This window comes from Salvelinus fontinalis, chromosome 12, assembly GCF_029448725.1.
Source record: "Salvelinus fontinalis isolate EN_2023a chromosome 12, ASM2944872v1, whole genome shotgun sequence".
Lineage (NCBI taxonomy): Eukaryota > Metazoa > Chordata > Actinopteri > Salmoniformes > Salmonidae > Salvelinus > Salvelinus fontinalis.
This window is the reverse complement of record NC_074676.1, coordinates 30368274-30386996: the sequence shown is the minus strand read 5'-3', so window position 1 is coordinate 30386996 and position 18723 is coordinate 30368274. Positions and strand designations below refer to the sequence as shown.

Sequence of the window (18723 nt, the reverse complement as noted above, 5' to 3'; positions counted from 1 at the left end):
TTTTAATATAATGTTTCAAAAATATGTATATACAGTATATAAAATGTAAACAAAACACTGAATTAACCAATTAACTTAATCACTTAGGTGAAAATAAATCATTTTCCGACTCATTGCTGTAAAGTACATTTTAGAACCATTGCAGTGCAAAAAAACATCTATTCCATTAGAAACATCTCGATTGTGCGTTCCATGCTGATTTTCCTGCAAGATGCTCATGAAGAAAGGCAAAGAATAACGAAATAGCTGACAAACATGTTTTGGATGAATTTATTATGTTTTGGCAAAATTGTAAACACAACACTGTACTTATTGCGCGTGCATATACTGTACACCACACACCAGTACATAGCTTATTTATCATTACAAACACCAGTTTAGCATATCAAATACAATTCTAAGATTGAGATTACAACACACTGATGACACAATATCAAAGTGGCTTTCTAGAACCCAATAATGACAACAACAAAAAACTGTCCAAAAAATATATACGCTTTCCAGCGTCCAAATAGCACTACAGAATCCTATCAGCAAATCCATACACTGTGTAAACAACTAGATAAAGAGTGTTTTGTTATGCCACATTTGTTGCTTTGGCAGTTACGTTTGAGAATGTTGTAATTATCCTTAACAAACAGAATGATGTTCTGCTTTTCAAATACAAAGCAAAACATTAATTATGTTTCAACAGTTTTTTTGGCAAAATGACAGATGTATTCTCAACCCATCTCAATGATGTAGGAAGAAATGTTCAGTGCTTTTCTTTGAGGCACATGTTTTAGATGGCATGAATAAAAGACAAGGTAAACTGGGAAGACAGAGAGGGAGAACCAAGACTTTGAAAAAAGCATTGAAAAGGGACCAAGTGACAGTGACTGAACGACTGAACAAAACATACTTTTGGAAAGACATTCAGGAATGAAATTGTTGGATAGTGTTAAAAGGCATTTCTATTCATGTCAAAGGATCCACCAGAGTCTCAATATGATGCACTTATTTCTCAAAAAAAAAATATTATTAGAGATTTGAAATGTGTTCATATTTGTGTAATAAAACGTAATAGTCTGCCGACCACTGGGATTGGAGATCACATACTGTAGAATAGCCGTGGAACCTATACGTGTATGACATGAACTGGATGATGACTAAATCTGTGGCACTGAAACTATCTATTAAAATGCTGCAGACCTTACTCATCTATACATGTCTTGATGGCTACCCACTAGAAATGACTGAAACTAGAGTGGTATTCTCATTACAGGATAAAGAATTTGCACACATTCCACTTTAATTCAGGATGTGTGATTTGAAAGAGACTCAGCCTAGGTTGGGCTGGGACCATGACTCATGAGGTGTGGATGTGTAGATAGCGGATGAGCCACTCTTTCAATAATGCAACAACTTGAACTCATTTTCGCAGGGCTGGGTCGGCTGAACCACTTTGAAGGCCAGCATCCTAATATCCCCACTTCCCCAAACATTGTTAAGGGATCATTTACGACTGCTGTTCATCCAGATGTTAACCCAAACATTAAACATCTATGGGCATTTAACCTGTGTACTCTGTTTGCATTCGTTGAATACCATTCAGCCACAAATGAATGGGTCTCCAAACCACGGTTACGCCAGTCCTTCCAACTTTCTTACATGTGGCCCAGAACATTAACATGTATCTCTTGGCAAAGTGGAGATACAACTATAGTAACATGTCCTGTGCTCTGAGCCGGGGCTTTTATGCAGAACAAATGGCAGTGCTTTACAGTGTTGTCCCTGGACTGCAGGGAAGACAGATCATTGCTATTTCACATCTGATTTTTAGGACTTTGAAACTGAATGATGAGAAGATCTTTGTAAGCAGCATCATACCTAAAAGCACTTCTAAAAATGTATTTGTGGCATCCCTTAAAGGCAGCCAGTGCTCTCTCTCTCTCGCTCTCTCTGAACAGCATGTTATTCCTCTTTCCCTCTGAGCTTAACAACAGAAGTGTACCTAATGAAATGCACTAACAAGGGCAAAGGAGACCTGCAGTGATCCCTGGAAGTGGTCCATACCACTCCGTCACGTGTTGATGATGCTTTTTGTGACTATGCAACAGCCAAAAATCCAGAATCCTAAATGTATATAGTATTATTGGCCAGAATAGTTTCATTCTACAATAGGTGATAGTGCTTATTCAAGGGTAATGGATGCAAATGCATCCTGCAATACCCATCATTACCCACCAATGCATCTTGCAATACCCATCAAGGGCTTGATATGTTACCAAAATTTGCTTGAATTGGTGAATGACTAATACTCACTTCCTCATGTGAAAACAGGCTTGTTTTATCTACAGCACTGTGTGATTCATTCCTGCCTCAGTCATCTCAGTTGGCCCAGGTGTGGACTGGATCTCATTTTGCCCAGGTGTGGATTTGATCTCATTTTGCCCAGGTGTGGATTTGATCTCATTTTGCCCAGGTGTGGACTTGATCTCATTTTGCCCAGGTGTGGACTTGATCTCGTTCTGCCCAGGTGTGGATTTGATCTCATTTTGCCCAGGTGTGGATTTGATCTCACCACAGCTTGTGTCTTTCCTATCTTCCTTCAGGTGATCCAGATCCTTCTTCTCTTTGGCTGGGGAGGTGTCTTTGCTCTGCCACTCTGTCACTGTGTCAGTGCAGGTCACTCTCCTGGCCCCCTGTTTGGTCCCGTTGCTGGTCTGCTGTGGGGTGCGTGGGTCCCTGGCCATGCTGTAGCCGCTCTGGATCATGGAGAGGGTGCGGTGGTGGGCCTCCTGGCTCTGGCATCTGTAGAGCCCGCGAAACGCTAAACGGAACTTCTGAGACATCAGGTTGTACACTACGGGGTTGATGGCGCTGTTGGCATACATACAGATCCGACAGAACAGAACAAACCATGCGTCCAGGTAGGGTGTGGCAATGAAGGAGTTAATAAGGACCAAGGTCCGGTAGGGCATCCACAGTAAAGCGAACAGGATCACCACCACTGAGAGCATCTTAGTGACCTGTGAGAGAAACAGGAGAGATTAGATCAGGGGAGATCTAATGCATACTGTATGTTCACTCATGTCAAAATAAACTTGGGCTAAGCCATTAACCTTTTAAATCCAATAAATGGATGAACATGCATACATAATCGTTTAAACATATGTGTCAAACTGTCATATTCAGTGGTATCGGAAGGACAGTTAAATACTGTGGGACGTATTACAGTATCATTAATCTGATTCCCTTATCGCACTCAACATTACATTAGAGATTACCTTTAGCACTCCACAATTCAGTGTTTATCTGTGTGAGAGCCTTGTATCAAGCAAACAGACACACTGTGACCACTCTTAACCAGAGAGTGTTTGGCCTTGGACAGCAGGCATAGTGGATTATGTCAACGAGGCCACAGGGGCCCCCAGTGTCTTAGGGAGAACAGACCCACATTTCAGAGGTGGGTATATCATCAGAGAGAGAGAGAGAGAGAGAGAGAGAGAGAGAGAGAGAGGAGAGAGAGAGAGAGAGAGAGAGAGAGAGAGAGAGAGAGAGAGAGAGAGAGAGAGAGAGAGAGAGAGAGAGAGAGAGAGAGAGAGAGGAGAGAGAGAGAGAGAGAGAGAGAGAGAGAGAGAGAGAGAGAGAGAGAGAGAGAGAGAGAGAGAGAGAGAGAGAGAGAGAGAGAGGAGGAGAGAGAGGAGAGAGAGAGAGAGAGAGAGAGAGAGAGAGAGAGAGAGAGAGAGAGAGAGAGAGAGAGAGAGAGAGAGAGAGAGAGAGTCCCTCAGCCCCTGGCTTTGTGACCATGGCGACAACACACAGGCAGACATTCTAGAACCCCGGTGAGACAGATGAAGAACCACCGTAAGACTCCACTGATTAGCCTTATCACTCCCAAACAATGGCACAGACTGTCTTTTATCCCCTGCTCACCTTTTTGTCTGTACGAATTTTAAACACTTTACTCTCACCAATTCAAAACCTTTTATTAGTCGTCCTACGTTTGATCATGGCAACACAAAAGAGAGGCGGTTGATACTCGTATCATACATGGCCTCTTTAAGCTAAATGCTTTTTGAGATAACGTTCCCTTGATAAACGGCAGTCGATGACAGCAACGTTGAGTGAAATAAAAAAATTGAAGCGTTTAATTGAAGCGGAGAGAGCCATGGAGGTGGAGGCTTTAATTATACAACAGCGAGATAATGACACTAAGGATCACTGTGACATTTTGAATATGCATCTTATTATTTTCATAACGCATCACCAGCACAGGGAGTTTTAAAGCAGACTGCTGTAGATCACAAACAAAGCTGCTGCAGATCATGGCAGGTTTCAATTAGGTTGAATACAGGAAATATAAAACTTAGGTTAGGTTTAAAAAGGCTTCTGAAATTTGAAATTTCCGCTATGAAATTTCAAACTTGATTTTCCCTTAAGAAAAATGTATTAACCTCTACAGAAATGTCCATGAATCATAATCCACATAAGAATTCACATTTCCTGTTGCTGCAGGATTATTTTCCTGCTGTAGCAAACTGGCTCAAATTAAGATCCTACATCTGTAGGCTACAGAAGTTTCATCAGAACTTCATCAGATTTTTATCAGCAAATCAAATAGAGGTCCAATAAATAAAAGAGCAAAGAGTAACTGTTGGAGAACTGAGACTATAATCATCTGCTGCATTAAGCACACTTCAATGGAAATTACTAATCTTATTATGCAAATATTTTGCTCAAATGGAGCTCCTTGAACACTTGAGATTAAGATCTACCCACAATCAAAAACCGATGCACACACACACACGCAAGGTCATTTTGAGCATCCTGACATGACATACAGTATGTTATTTTCTTCACTTTTCTGCCACAGAACTGACAGCTGTTGCTGTACCCAGTGTTCTAGTTTAGTCTATGTTTTCATTTCAGCCTTGAAACATCATTATAGCTGGGGACCTGTGGATAATAAGGATACTGTGGATACTGTATCCCACAGCAGGTGCACTGCACTGGAATGCCTGGGGAAGTCATTATTTCAGAGGCGAGACTTTTGTGTGTGTGTCTATGTGTATGATTTTTACAATCCTGTGTTTTATTTCCCCATTGCAATACATGTAGCCTACAATGCTGCCATACCGAGCAAGCACTAACTGGCTGTGTGATATTCCTCAGCCAAATGTGTCTCATGCAAAGGATTTTGCCAATGCTGACTGATAAACGGGAGTTATTTTCTTCATTCTACAGTATGGTTGAATTTCTAGAGCCTGAAGGTCTAAGCCACTGTTTACTTACTGTTTTGTAACATTGTGATTAGATAGGTATTCATATTTTGAATGCTTCTGTTATGTAGGCAATGTGAAAATAAATAATTACATGAATTTGCTAAGGAAGTGGGTATTACCATACACATGTGTTTGGAAACAATTAATACAATAGGATGGGTGAAATCAAAACATACATACATAGCCTACATACTAATATGGCCTTGCTTACCCTCATATTAAATGGATAAGGGGAATCTGGGTTTTCAGGCATAAGACCTGAGTACACAATGTACAATACTGTAAAGTTTTGAGAGAACACGTATAAAGCTACGGCTAAGGCACTTGGCATTGTGCAACACCACAGACTCAGATCCTCTGAGAAGGCCTTTTACCCCAACAGCTCCAGAAACCATTACAGCTATTTCACCCTTAGGTCAGTCATAACCAAGGTGGGCAGTGCAGTTGACTCTGCAAACAGCAGGCCACTTATCCCAAGTGATAGGAAGAACATGATGCTTTGACGGTATCATGCGCTAATCCGTGGAGATCAGAGAACAGGGTAAAGATTATGCTGGGGTCAATTGTGACCAAAGCCATTGGATGTCAATTACAGGAGGACATAAAGGGGGCTCCTTGCTCTGTGATGCACACACCTGTTTCCTGGAGGAGAGCGTGCTCTTCGGGCGGCCCTGACGACCCCCTTTCCCTCCATCTGCTGGTTCCTTGCAGGTCCTGCGGAGCGTGGTGGCACCAGAGGAGACCGTGCCCGCATCGGGCCGGTTGGGGAGTGGATTGAGGTATAGGATGCGGGCGATGAGGCCGTACAGGACGATGGCCAGGAGCAGAGGGATCACATAGAAGATGGCAAAGTCAATGAGGTATATGGGGAGGTAGAGGTCACGGGACACCTTGTAGCCACACTGGATGCTGCCGCTCTTCATTACCTGGATATCCACCAGGAAGAACCACAGCATGCAGTAGACACAGGTGAACACCCACACCCCTGCTATGATCCGCTTGGCCCGGGACACCGTGCACACTGTCTGGGCCCTCATTGGGTGGCAGATAGCAATGTACCTGGAAATGGAGAAGCACAAACAACAGACACTTTTGCTTGTTGTTCTCCAAAGACATTTATACAGCAAATTATTCCAAATAGTTTTTGTTTATGGCTTTGGTTGATGAGGTATAAAGGGGTTACGGTAGTTGAGGCATCACTCACCTCTCCACAGTAAAGGCTGTGATAGAGCAGGAGGACACATTGATGCCAAGGTACTGGAGGTAGGTGATGCCAAGGCAGCCAGCATGCCCAAACACCCAGGTACCCGTCAGGCTGTCTGACACATTGGGCAGACCAGCGGCCACCAGCACGGTCAGGTCCGCTATGGCCAGGCTGACCAGGTAGCAGTTAGTGGGCGTACGCATGTGTCTCGTGGTGAGAACCACCAGAACCACCATGATATTACCCACAATGCCAAGTCCACAGACTAGCAGAACCAGAAAAACTGCCACAGTCTTGTACTCCAGAGACTGGGATATGGGGTCCCCTGGTCCCACCAAGGAAATGTTGGTTGGGGTGTCCATCCTTGAGCTTACATTTTCTGTCATGTTTGCAGGTGATGAGTTTGTTTCTATGTGAGTAAGATGGAGAGAGTGAAGGACATAGGAACTGGCATGTGTGAGTGTGTGATATGTCAGCGTGGGAATGTAGGAATAAATGTCCCTACACGTGTTCTGTATTTGTTGCTAATGATACCCTTTTAATGGTGTACTATGTTCCGTCTGTCTTCAGCCTATTTAATTATTTTGCAGGGTTATAATTTGATTTAATTAATCAAATCAACATGTTGAAGCTAATTTTCCTCTGCCTTTAGCCCTTTTAAACAAATGAGAATGCCATTGATCCGCCTGAAAATAGAACAATTATTGTAGTTAATTGAAAGAATACTACTATCAAAGTATCTACCTTTGGAAAGACATGCATTGCCAATCACTAAATACACAGTTAGCTGGACATGATAGATAAATGCTGTTAGTTTGAATGACAACATTAGGAGTAAAACAATTGGCTCAACACATGTTGGTTAAACAAAACATTATAAACCATCTTTACAGATGGTTTCGTTCTCTGCAATAAAAATGGCCAACAGGTAGCAGTGTTTCCCCTATATTATTTCCCCTATGTTCTAAAAGCGTGTCTTGGCAGAAATATATATACTGTATAAAAAAATGACATGATATTTTTGCATTATAAGCTCCCACAGAAAATTATTCAAATGAGGCATTTTAGTTCTGCACAGTATTAGCTAAGCATAACAAATTCCCCAAAAGCATGCCAGCGCTTTCCAGACACTTGACATTTCAAATATGATTAATTTAGATTGGAAAAGATACAAATTATATTCCAATATGTGCTTTCATGCATGTGCAACATGCAGTATGTTTACTTGAAGCCCAGATAATGCAGATTAATATTCAGTAGAATATAAATGACCTTTTGCAAAAACTGGTTGAAAAGCTAAATGACTGGGTGAAGTACTATAGCAGCTAATAGTTTCATATATTCAACACAATATCAATACAATTCAACACAAACATCAATACACTCTATACAAATATCACCCCAAGAACCTCATCTCTTATTTCAAAGACTGTGTTTCAAATCTGCTTTAAGTCAGAGTGCAACACATTTAGTGAGTGAAAGCCATCTAGACATCTGTTGCTCTTTTCAGTGTCCTTGCCTTGTAAATGAGTTTGGGCCTCCTCCCCAGAGGATCTCTAATAAATTGAGGTGGACATGAAATTAAAAGTAATTTAACTGAAGCCCACCATAATTCAGACACCACCATCGCCCCACATCTCACAGTAACCTTAGTTTGACCCATTTCTACATTTTCATTATGTTGGGCTGTTGGTCTGAAGCAATTTTAACATCGCTATGCAGAGATTATTGGAAGAAGAAGAATTCTGTATTATGGTCAGTATAGGTCATCATCTACCAGCTACAGGCTGTACATTTAACAAACTGTTAAATACACTATAGATGTGTTTGTTTACTAGGTTTGTCTTTAAAAATAGAAGTAAGCCTATTTGCTAGCCACAGATACTTTGCTGTGACTATTACATTTAATGTCTTTCATTTCATTGTTTAATTTTTGCCTATTGATCGAACAAAACATATCTTTACTGTGTTCTCTGTAGTTTGAACTCTCTGCTGTTGTTGGTTGCTCTGATCATCACTGCAGTACACACAATCCAGAATGTCATTATTACACTGGGCTCTGGATTTCTATTGTCTTGTGTTGTGATGGATGCCAAACTTTCATTCTGATTCTGTTGGAAATTATATGGTGGTAACTGAAGTCATGTGATGTTAATCAAGCTGTTGGAGATTGTGCATGTCTCCCTATAGCAGCATGGTCAGAAATGGAAGAAACATTTTGGAGCTTGTTTGTCAATCTGTCAATCTGTCAGTGTTTTTGTGCCTGCATGTGACAAGCAGCATGCGAAGCCATCAAGTCCAGTAAGAGTTGTTCAAAATATGTGGCTCATAGAGGCTCATCACAATCTTTTGGCATCATGGACTATTGATACTTAAAATGTACATGTAAATTAACAAAAATTATCTTGTCATATGGATCAGCATAATTATTGAAAACAATAACATTAACTAATCATCAAACTCCTTAATCAATATTCAAACTCATAAATCAATATTCTAATTAATTAATCACTGAGGAACTGATAACCCTATATGAGATATATATCATAAAAAATTATCGACAGGTACAATTTCCCCACTACAGGTCATTTTCAAATTCATAACCTACTTATCATGTTGTCTTCAAAAACCCACAATAATACTTCACAGAACCCTGCTGTAGAGGCAACTTCCAGAAATGATTAAGAATTAATGGTGAATTTTGTATTAGGCAAACAATGTGACAATTAATTGTGCCTTTAATAACTTTGATCCCTTGCACCTCTCCTGCCCTAGTCAATCTCAACATTTGCGCACCTACCTTATATCCATTCTTGCTAATTGATGCGCATAGACACACTTCCCCAGTTTCTCGTTTCTTCAAATTATTTTCAGCTCTGTTATTCACCTTGAACACTGTGCAGTTAAGACTCGTTTCTGTTGTCTAAGAGAATTTACAGTCTTGCAGACCAGCAATGCGCTGACATAGACTATGATGCGCCTTCACAGCCTCTCCAACGCAGTCCATGCGCTTTCGTCATAGCTCATTTCTCCCACCTTGCGTTGAACCACTGCCACAGCGATGTTTTGTTAATCATTAACCCATGGAATCCTAAACTATGCCGTTCTGCATGCAAGAATACAGAATTATATAGATAATTCAGCCAGTCATCAAGGCTACATTTATTTATGTCTGGAGCCTTTCTTACATGGAAAGTTCTCGTTTTCTGACAGTAATCACTAGCCTACAATTTACATTATGCCCTGAATTACCACAGTAGGTCTTGGCCTATATCAAAATGACCATAAAAACATGTTACTAGTCCAGGACAAAGTAGGCAATTGTATTGTGTTACCCCCCATCCTCAGAAATCCCCACCTGCACTTCACCTTCACAAGTCCATCACCACCATGTGCCTCCCGCCAGCATCATCTCACTCCTGACACCAATGTAGACTAACCCTAATTAGGCCAATATTAAAATAGCATATTGAAAATAGGTAAAAAATATGTATACAATGACACCATAAACAGTGACAGAGTATTTTGTTAAGTTATTGAAGTCATGCTTCATATTGAGCGCACGGTGGCGCCAAAGCCAAATCGCTAAACTGACAGTGTCGTATTTTGATGACGTCACGGTAATGGCCGCTCTCAATGTATCGTGTATGTTTTTTTTGTTTTCTCATGCATAGCAGATAAATAACCATACAATTATTTATTGTCGAGCATCAGACATAAAGAAAGAGACTGGGTTGTTCTTAACGCCGCAAACCTGTCTTCAAAGAGGTTCAGGTTGGAAAGGTGACTGAACATATTTAAAGTGTAGCTACTGGTGTTTTTAGAGGGAGGGCTGCATTGTTAATTGAACAGACAAGGCACGCATGCTTCGATAGCAGACCAGAAAGCGGAATTTCGCTTGTGTAAAGTTGCTTTTCAGTTGTATTGGTTGATTGCGCCTTTGTGTACGCGCATTGTGGCTTCTTTTAAAGGCAAATCAGACGTTGACGTTGGTCTCTTGTCTGCTAGAGCCCTGGCAGTTTTCGGGCCTGCTTCACCCGGTAGTTAGCTAGTATTGTAGCTAAGCGCTAACTAGCAATCTAACGATACGTCTCGTCCTACAGCGCCAATGTTGCCGCTTGATTTGCTTATCTACTAGATAGCTAGCTACCTATGACATTGATCTACTGTAAACACCGAGTAACCGAGTTTTAATCTGATGTATTATTAAAGGAAGCGATGATCACCTTCTGGCTGAAACAGATAGTTACTATCATTCGCTAGCCAGCTAGCTAATGTGTAATAATCTCTGACCGACTGTTATTGACCTGCGTGAGGTTGACTCTTTTTGAGATGAGGCGGATGCCTTCTCGCTACATGCATGTATCTGATTACGAAATGTATGTAGTAGCTATAATGTTGATCAGATGGCTAGAGCACTTTGACATATTGTATCGAGAAATAGATAGCTGGCAGTAGTCAAATGACTCCCATAATGATATTTAGTTACTAGCTGGTTAGAAAATCCTCCTACAAAATTCTTGTAACTAGTTACTCCAAAAAGTAGATGGTGTGTTTATGGTATGTACCAAAATGTGTATATTGCCCATAGGCGTTGTTTTTGTGTATTAAAGAAATGTATTCACATTTTAATAAGACACTTATATAATCAAAGATGTTACTCTGTTTTAGTGGATCATTCTCCAATGGACACCCCTGAGAGCCCCACCCAGTCCCCTGAAAGCCCCAACCAGTCGCCCCAGTCCCCAGAGGAAGAGGAGAAGGGCATTTCTGACAGCGAGTTCCTGGCATCCCCCGAGGAGGAGGACAGGCTGCTCTCCGACAGCGAGCTGCTGAATGATGAAGACAATGACGAGTTAGATGAAGAGGGTGGTGGAGGTGGGGACTCTGAGCTGGATGATGACGAAGATGAGGGGGTAGTTCAGGAGCGTATCTCTGACCCAGAGGATGATGAAGCGGATGGAGACGGTAGAAGGGATAGCCATACTGGTTTAGAACTGGAGCAGGAGGAGTCAGTGGGGATGGTGATGATGGGACAGGTGAGCCAATCAGCTGATGAGGATGAAGAGGAGGACCAGGTCAGCCAAACTCCTAAGTCCCCTGATTCTGAGCCAGAGCAGGAGAGGTCATCCCCCTTGGCTGAGCAGGAGATGTCTAGATATGAGAAGGAAGAAGAGCGGTGTGAAGGAGGGGAACCATCAGCCAAGCTGGCAGCAGAGACAGCAGAAGTAGATGATGAAGATGAGGAGGAAGAGAGGCGGCGGAGGAGGAGGAGAGTGGTGGTAGTGAATGAGATGGAGTCGTCTGTCTCCAGAGAGCTTGATGAACATGAGCTGGACTATGACGAGGAGGTTCCTGAGGAGCCCAATGTTCTAGCGCCTGACGAGGATGAGGAGGTGGAGAAAGGACCTGGAGATGGGGAGGAGGAGAAAGAGGACAAGAGCATCAAAAAGAAAGAGAAAATACCAATCCTTCCTCCATCCCCGAAAGATGGTCCACCTAAGAAGCCTGAAGATTCCAGGGCTCAGGACAGAGGAAGGAGAGATTCCTTTCGTGACAAAAAGAAGGATGAGGATGATGGCGAGATTGATGAGGGAGAGATAGATGTAAGTAATGTAAATGGGGTTTACAGTGCCTTCAGAAAGTATTCTTACCCCTTGACTTATTCCGCATTGTGTTGCAGCCTGATTTCAAAATGGATTCGATTCATAATTTTTCTCACCCATCTACACACAATACCCCAGGATGACAAAATTAAAACATGTTTTTAGACATTTTTGCAAATTTATAGAAAATTAAATGCAGAAATATCTAATTTACATAAGAATTGACACCCCTGAGTCAATACTTTGTAGAAGCACCTTTGACAGTGATTACAGCTGTGACTATTTCTGGATAAGTCTCTAAGAGGTTTGCACACCTGGATTATACAATATTCGCACATAATTATTTTAGAAAATTCTTCAAGCTCTGTCAAATTGGTTGGTGATCATTGCTAGATAACTATTTCTAACTCTTGCCATAGATTTTCAAGCAGAATTAACTTCTTATGGCTGCATCCCGCTACCGGCATTGATATGACAACAGCCAGTGAAAGTGCAGGGCGCCAAATTTAAACAACAGAAATCTCATAATTAAAATTCATCAAACATACATGTGTCTTATATCATTTTAAAGGTAATCTTGTTGTTAATCCCACCAGTGTCCGATTTCAAATATGCTTTTCAGTGAAAGCACTACAAACGATTATGTTAGGTCACCACCAAACCACAATAAGCACAGTCATTTTTCCAGCGAAAGATAGCTTTCACAAAAAGCAGAAATAGAGATAAAATTAATCACTAACCTTTGATTATCTTCATCAGATGACACTCATGTTACACAATACATGCATGTTTTGTTTGATAAAGTTCATATTTATAACAAAAAATCTAGGTTTACATTGGCGCGTTACATTCACTAGTTCCAAAAACATCAAGTGATTTTGCATAGCCACATCGTTTCAACAGAAATACTCATCATAAATGTAGATCATAATACAAGTTATACACATGGAATTATAGATATACCTCTCCTTAATGCAACCGCTGTGTCAGATTTCAAAAAAAAAAAATCGGAAAAAGCAAATCATGCAATAATCTGAGATGGAGCTCAGAACAATAGCCAAATTAGCCGCCATGTTGGGGTCAACAGAAACCAGAAAATACATGATAAATGTTTCCTTACCTTTGATGAACTTCATCAGAATGCAGTCCTAGGAATCCCAGGTCCACAATAAATGCTTGATTTGTTCGATAATGTCTGTTATTTATGTCCAATTAGCTACTTTGGTTAGCGCTTTTGGTAAACAATTCCAAAGTCACAAAGCGCGTCCACTATAACGTGACAAAATGTCAAAAAGTTCCGTAACAGTCAGTAGAAACATGTCAAACGATGTACTGAATCAATCTTTAGAATGTTGTTAACATACATCTTGAATAACGTTCCAACCGGAGAATTAGATTTACCGCTCACAGATGAGCGGTGGAACGGAGGTCCTCATGTGAACGCGCATGTGAAAGCATGGTCAGCTCGTGACAGTGATTACTCATTCCTGTCTCCTTCGGCCCTGCTTCACATTAGTCATCAGACAAAGTTCTATTGGAAGCCGTAGGAAGTGAAAACTCATCAATATCTCGCTGTAATTTCAATGAGAGTTTGGTTGAAAATCTGCCACCTCAGAAAAAATTCAAACAGGAAGTGGAACTTCTCAGGTTTTTGCCTGCCATATGAGTTCTGTTATACTCACAGACATAATTCAAACAGTTTGAGAAACTTCAGAGTGTTTTCTATCCAATACGAATAATGATATGCATATATTAGCAACTGAGACTGAGGAGCAGGCCGTTTACTATGGGCACCTCTGTGCACCTTTCATCCAAGCTATTCAATACTGCCCTTGCAGCCAAGAAGTTAAGTCAAAACTGTAACTAGGCCACTCAGGAACATTCAATGTCGTCTTGGTAAGCAACTCCAGTGTATAGTTGGCCTTGTGTTTTAAGTTATTGTCCAGCTGAAACGTGAATTAATCTCCCAGTGTCTGGTGGAAAGCAGACTGGACCAGGTTTTCCACTACAATTTTGCCTGTGCTTAGCTCTATACCGTTTATTTTTATCCTAAAAACGTACTAGTCCTTGCCGACGACAAGCATACCCATACCATGATGCAGCCACCACCATGCTGAAAAGTATTAAGAGTGGTACGTAGTGATGTGTTGGGTAGGATTTGCCCCAAACATAGTGCTTTGTGTTCAGGACATAAAATACCGTTGCCACATTTTTTCTGTTTTTCTTAGTGCCTTGTTGCAAACAGGATGCATGTTTTGAAATATTTGTGTTCTGTACAGGCTTCCTTCTTTTCACTCTGTCTTTTAGGTTAGTATTGTGGAGTAACTACAATGTTGTTGGGCCATCCTCAGTTTTCTCCTATCACAGCCATTACTCTGTGACTGTTTTAAAGTCACCTTTGGCCTCATGGTGAAATCCCTGAGCGGTTTCCTTCCTCTCCGGTAACTGAGTTAGGAAGGATGCCTGTATCTCTGGGTGTATTGATACACCATCCAAAGTATAATTAATAACTTCACCATCCTCAAAGGGATATTCAATGTCGTCTTTTTTATTTATACCAATGTACCAATAGGTGCCCTTCTTTGCGAGGTATTGGAAAACCTCCCTGGTATTTGTGGTTGCTCAATTGAGGGACCTTACCGATAAGTGTGTGTGTGAGGTACAGAGATGAGGTAGTCATTCAAAAATTATTTTAAACAATATTATTGCACACAGACTAAGTCCATGCAACTTATGTGACTTGTTAAGCATATTTTTACTAATGAACCTATTTAGGCTTGCCATACTTATTGACTCAAGACGTTTCTGCTTTTAATTTGTAATTCATTTTTACATATTTCTAAAAACATAATTCTACTTTGACGTTATTGGGTATTGTGTGTAGGCCAGTGACACAACATCTTAATTTAATAAATGTTAAATTCTCTAACACAACAAAATGTGGAAAAAGTCAAGGGGTGTGAATAGTTTCTGAAGGCACTGTATATGCTGTCTCGGTCTTCAATCTGTATTGTTGTCATTTTCATTGAGAGAGTGATTTGTTTGAGTATACAGGGCTGCTCACACTCTAACATGAGGGAGGGAATCAAAACAGTAGATCAGATCAAGTACAAGACTGCAAAGTCAGAACCAATGTAACAATACAAAAACTTGCCATGCAATACAATTTATACCCTGTTCCAGTGTCATAATAAGGTTACAGCAGCTATACACATGGGTAAGTAGATTGATATTTAGCCTGGGTTCTCTTTCCTTTGTGCAGGATGATGACCTAGAGGAGGGAGAGGTGAAGGACCCCATGGACAGGAAGATCAGACCCAGGCCTATCTGCCGCTTCTTTTTGAAAGGTACCTCAACCTACTCTCCTGTGCACCACACGCGTGTACAGCACCCGTCTTAATTATGACGAAACTACACTGTGCAAACATTGCGTGTGTAACTAGAGCATTTGATTTCTACACCAAAGACGTATCAAAATTGAGATATTCTAAGCCACTTTATCATTAACACAAACCTTGCATTTTGTTGCTTCACTGATGTGCTGCTTCTCTAGCCTGTGAAGCATGTCTCTTGTTGTTGAAACGTGTTCAGTGAGCCAGTGATATTGAATACACTGGTTTCAGACAGCAGGGGGAAGCATTGTACTTCATATCTTACATAAAGATAATGTGGTAATGGAATAGCATTAGGAGCTGAACCACATACACCGATGATTGATGTCAATTTTCATACAACCACAATTTTCTTCAAAGTATTTGTATTCAATGAACATATGCTTTTTCCAATTCCCATTTATCTGTTATCACAAAATGATACCAAATGTTCTGTTTTTCTTTCCCAGGTAACTGCACCTGGGGTATGAATTGTAGGTTCATCCATCCAGGGGTCAATGACAAGGGCAACTACTCTCTCATCTCCAAGCCAGACCCCTTCTCTCCCAACGGGGCACCACCTGGAGCACCCCACCCTCTCATGCCAGGCAATAACCCCTGGGTATGCACCACCCCTGACCTCTCACTGCCGCTGCGTGGCTGTATGATTTGAAGAGTGTGTGTATGTAGGCTACGTGTGTAAATATGTTGTATTTATGTCTGTTACTGTCTTTTACTGCTGTCAGGGTGGACCTGCTGTTGAGGAGCTCCCTCCACCCCCTCCTCCAGTGGAGCCTCCTGTGGAGAGTGCCTGGGAGAGGGGTCTGAGACACGCCAAAGAGGTACAACACCCTCTCAGCTCTCACAAGCTAAATGTATTCCTCTTCTGTATAGGTTATGTTTCAGCACCAACTGATTTCGTGTTTGATACTTTTTTTGATGAACATGTTTTCTGAGAGGTTCCCATGCTACATTTTGCTTGTGAAGCCTCTTTATACTAATCAATGTGTGTGTAACCACTTTATGGTGGTTTCAGTCAGTAGACTATGATTCATTAGTGGACTTTCCATGTACATGTTGCCCTATTCCTCTAGGTGTTAAAGAAAGCCACCATACGCAAAGAGCAGGAGCCGGACTTTGAGGAGAAACGCTTTAACGTGACCATTGGAGAGGATGAGAGAGACTTTGACAAAGAGAACGACTTCTTCAGGGAACGCAGCTACCGCATCACCAGAGAAATCAGAGACCCAGGGTAAGCTCAACAGCTCTGGTCAAAAGAGAGACCTAAAGTGAGGGCAAAATATCTTCCCTGTGGATGTTTTTAGACTAGTCTCATATTTAATACATTTATTGCCTTTCCCCTTAGTGACGTGGATTTCAGAGACCCAGTCTATCCGTAAGTACAGTGGAGGGGAAGTAGCAGCATCCTCTTTTCATGCAGCTCTTATCTTTACTTTCTCTTCCCAAACAACTCCTGCCATCAGCTGCACATGGCCCTGAATTAATTGTCTTTGATACAAATATATGATACAGAGACTCATAAAGATACTCATAGAGCATGTAGCTGCACAACCATATGAAACAAAGATCTTATTTCCTATTCATCTATATACTTTGATTTACCCTCACATGTTTGGGATCTCTTTTCAGTAACGACCCTTATGCTGATCCCTACTATGACTACGAGATGGAGGCCTTTTGGAGAGGGGGACAGTATGAGAACTTCAGAGTGCAGTACACAGAGACCCCTCTGCCCTACCACTACAGTGTGAGTACACTCAAAGAGATGTCCACCCCTTAAGGATTACACGCCTTACAAGCACTAATACGCAGAGATATGAACTTTATTAATTCAAAGAGATATGAACTTTATTACGAGTAGGCCTATTGATCAAAGATGATCTTGAAGGAAGCATTAAAGCAGCCTTGCTGTAGGACCATGACCGAGTGTTCACAAATCCACCTGTGTGAATGTCAGGAGCGTGAACGAGAGCGGGATCCGCGTGAGCGCCATCGCGAGCGAGAGCGGGACCATCGCGAGCGAGAACGCCGGCAGAGAGAACGCGAGAGGGAAAGAGAGAGGGAGCGAGAGAAGGAGAGGATGCGCCGAAAGGAGGAGTGGGAGAGGGATCGCATGAAGCGTGATGAGAAGGAGAGGCCTGTCAGGGAGCGGCCTCCACGGGAACCTCAGGAGAAGGAGGGGGAGGACAAGCACCCTAAAGGTTCCCCCAGGTCCCCCACTGACACCAACATGCTCCCCAAGTGAGTAGCATATGCTCTACTATCATGTTATCTGGACAAAGCAGTTAACACCCCTTCTCAGTGAGAGACCCTCACTTGACTAGGGTTAGATATAGTACACACCTCTTATGGAAGTTTGGGGTTTTCTCTGACTGACATGGCTGTAAACACGACACCTGTTGTGGCTGGCCATTAACACCTGCCCTGCCACAGAAAAGCTCAGTGAACATTTACAGTTCAGTTGACCAGGGTCTGGTCATAGAGTACTCATCTTTTGACATCCAATGTAGATTGTTTTGTATCTGACTGGGATATTAACATAAAGCTGTTGCAAAATATTTTGACATGATTTAGACCAGAGCTGCCCAACCCTCTTCCTGGAGATCTAATGTCCTGTAGGTTTTCAGTCCAACCCTAATTTAGCCTATCTGATTGTTAGTTAAGGTCTTGTTGAGCAACTAATTAGTAGGTGTGTTAATTTAGTAGGTGTTAATTTAGTAGGTGTTAATTTAGGGTTGGACTGAACCCACAGGACGGTAGATCTCCAGGAAGAGGGTTGGGCAGCCCTGATTTAGACATTGGCTGATGTAGACTTTGTACTTTTGACTCCCCCTTCGACAGAACTGGAGAAAAAATGTATATTGCGATAAATTGCCTGAATTGATGCAATAATGATAAATGGAACGTTAGATTTATAACAATGTGCAAATGATCCTTTTTGTGTGCAAATGATCCTTTAAACTACTGCTACTAGTTAGATGGTTGTATTCATTAATTCACACAATTCACACATAGTAGCAAACGTATTACATTTTTCTAGTATAGGACAATATCATCAAAATGCTTGAGATAAGTGATAGGTATGGTTGGTGTGGATCATTTTCGGTTTATCATCCCAGCGCTACCCTCCACTCCCTAAGTTGTGTATAGTAGTGACGCTGTTACATGATCAGTTTTCACTGAGCAGTGACGATTGCATAGATTGCACATGTACTAGTGTTTGCCCTATATTAATTTAGCAGCAGCAACCGCCA

General features: G+C 41.5%; 2 protein-coding genes across 5 annotated transcripts in view; one reads left to right on the top strand and one right to left on the bottom strand.

The window, feature by feature from the left end:
* Positions 1-254: 254 nt before the first annotated feature.
* Positions 255-9498, bottom strand: LOC129867137 (thyrotropin-releasing hormone receptor-like). Its single transcript, XM_055940336.1, has 4 exons — positions 9272-9498; positions 6472-7157; positions 5903-6326; positions 255-3011 (listed from the first exon to the last, which is right to left on the bottom strand). Exons 2-4 carry the CDS (start codon positions 6855-6857, stop codon positions 2334-2336), a joined length of 1488 nt encoding a protein of 495 aa, XP_055796311.1. The 5' UTR covers positions 6858-7157; positions 9272-9498; the 3' UTR covers positions 255-2333.
* Positions 9499-10067: 569 nt separating this feature from the next.
* The window catches only part of LOC129867136 (zinc finger CCCH domain-containing protein 18-like), a 31969-nt gene continuing 23313 nt past the window's right edge, over positions 10068-18723 (top strand). For 3 of the 4 annotated variants that reach the window (XM_055940334.1, XM_055940333.1, XM_055940331.1), the window contains exons 1-9: positions 10068-10254; positions 11143-12077; positions 15340-15424; positions 15919-16070; positions 16195-16290; positions 16543-16700; positions 16815-16844; positions 17099-17216; positions 17427-17710. In XM_055940334.1, the coding sequence (XP_055796309.1) occupies positions 11157-12077; positions 15340-15424; positions 15919-16070; positions 16195-16290; positions 16543-16700; positions 16815-16844; positions 17099-17216; positions 17427-17710 (1844 nt within the window). In that variant the 5' untranslated portion in view covers positions 10068-10254; positions 11143-11156. Of the gene's footprint in view, positions 10255-10288; positions 11032-11142; positions 12078-15339; positions 15425-15918; positions 16071-16194; positions 16291-16542; positions 16701-16814; positions 16845-17098; positions 17217-17426; positions 17711-18723 lie in introns of those variants that run through there. The other variant, XM_055940332.1, reaches the window with a different exon arrangement.

Coding starts and splice junctions, on each gene's coding strand:
- LOC129867137 (XM_055940336.1), bottom strand. CDS start 6,857: ATGACAGAAAATGTAAGCTCAAGGATGGACACCCCAACCAACATTTCC. Junction 6,327..6,471: donor ACAGCCTTTACTGTGGAGAG/GTGAGTGATGCC, acceptor CTCCATTTCCAG/GTACATTGCTATCTGCCACC. Junction 3,012..5,902: donor CGCTCTCCTCCAGGAAACAG/GTGTGTGCATCA, acceptor TTTCTCTCACAG/GTCACTAAGATGCTCTCAGT.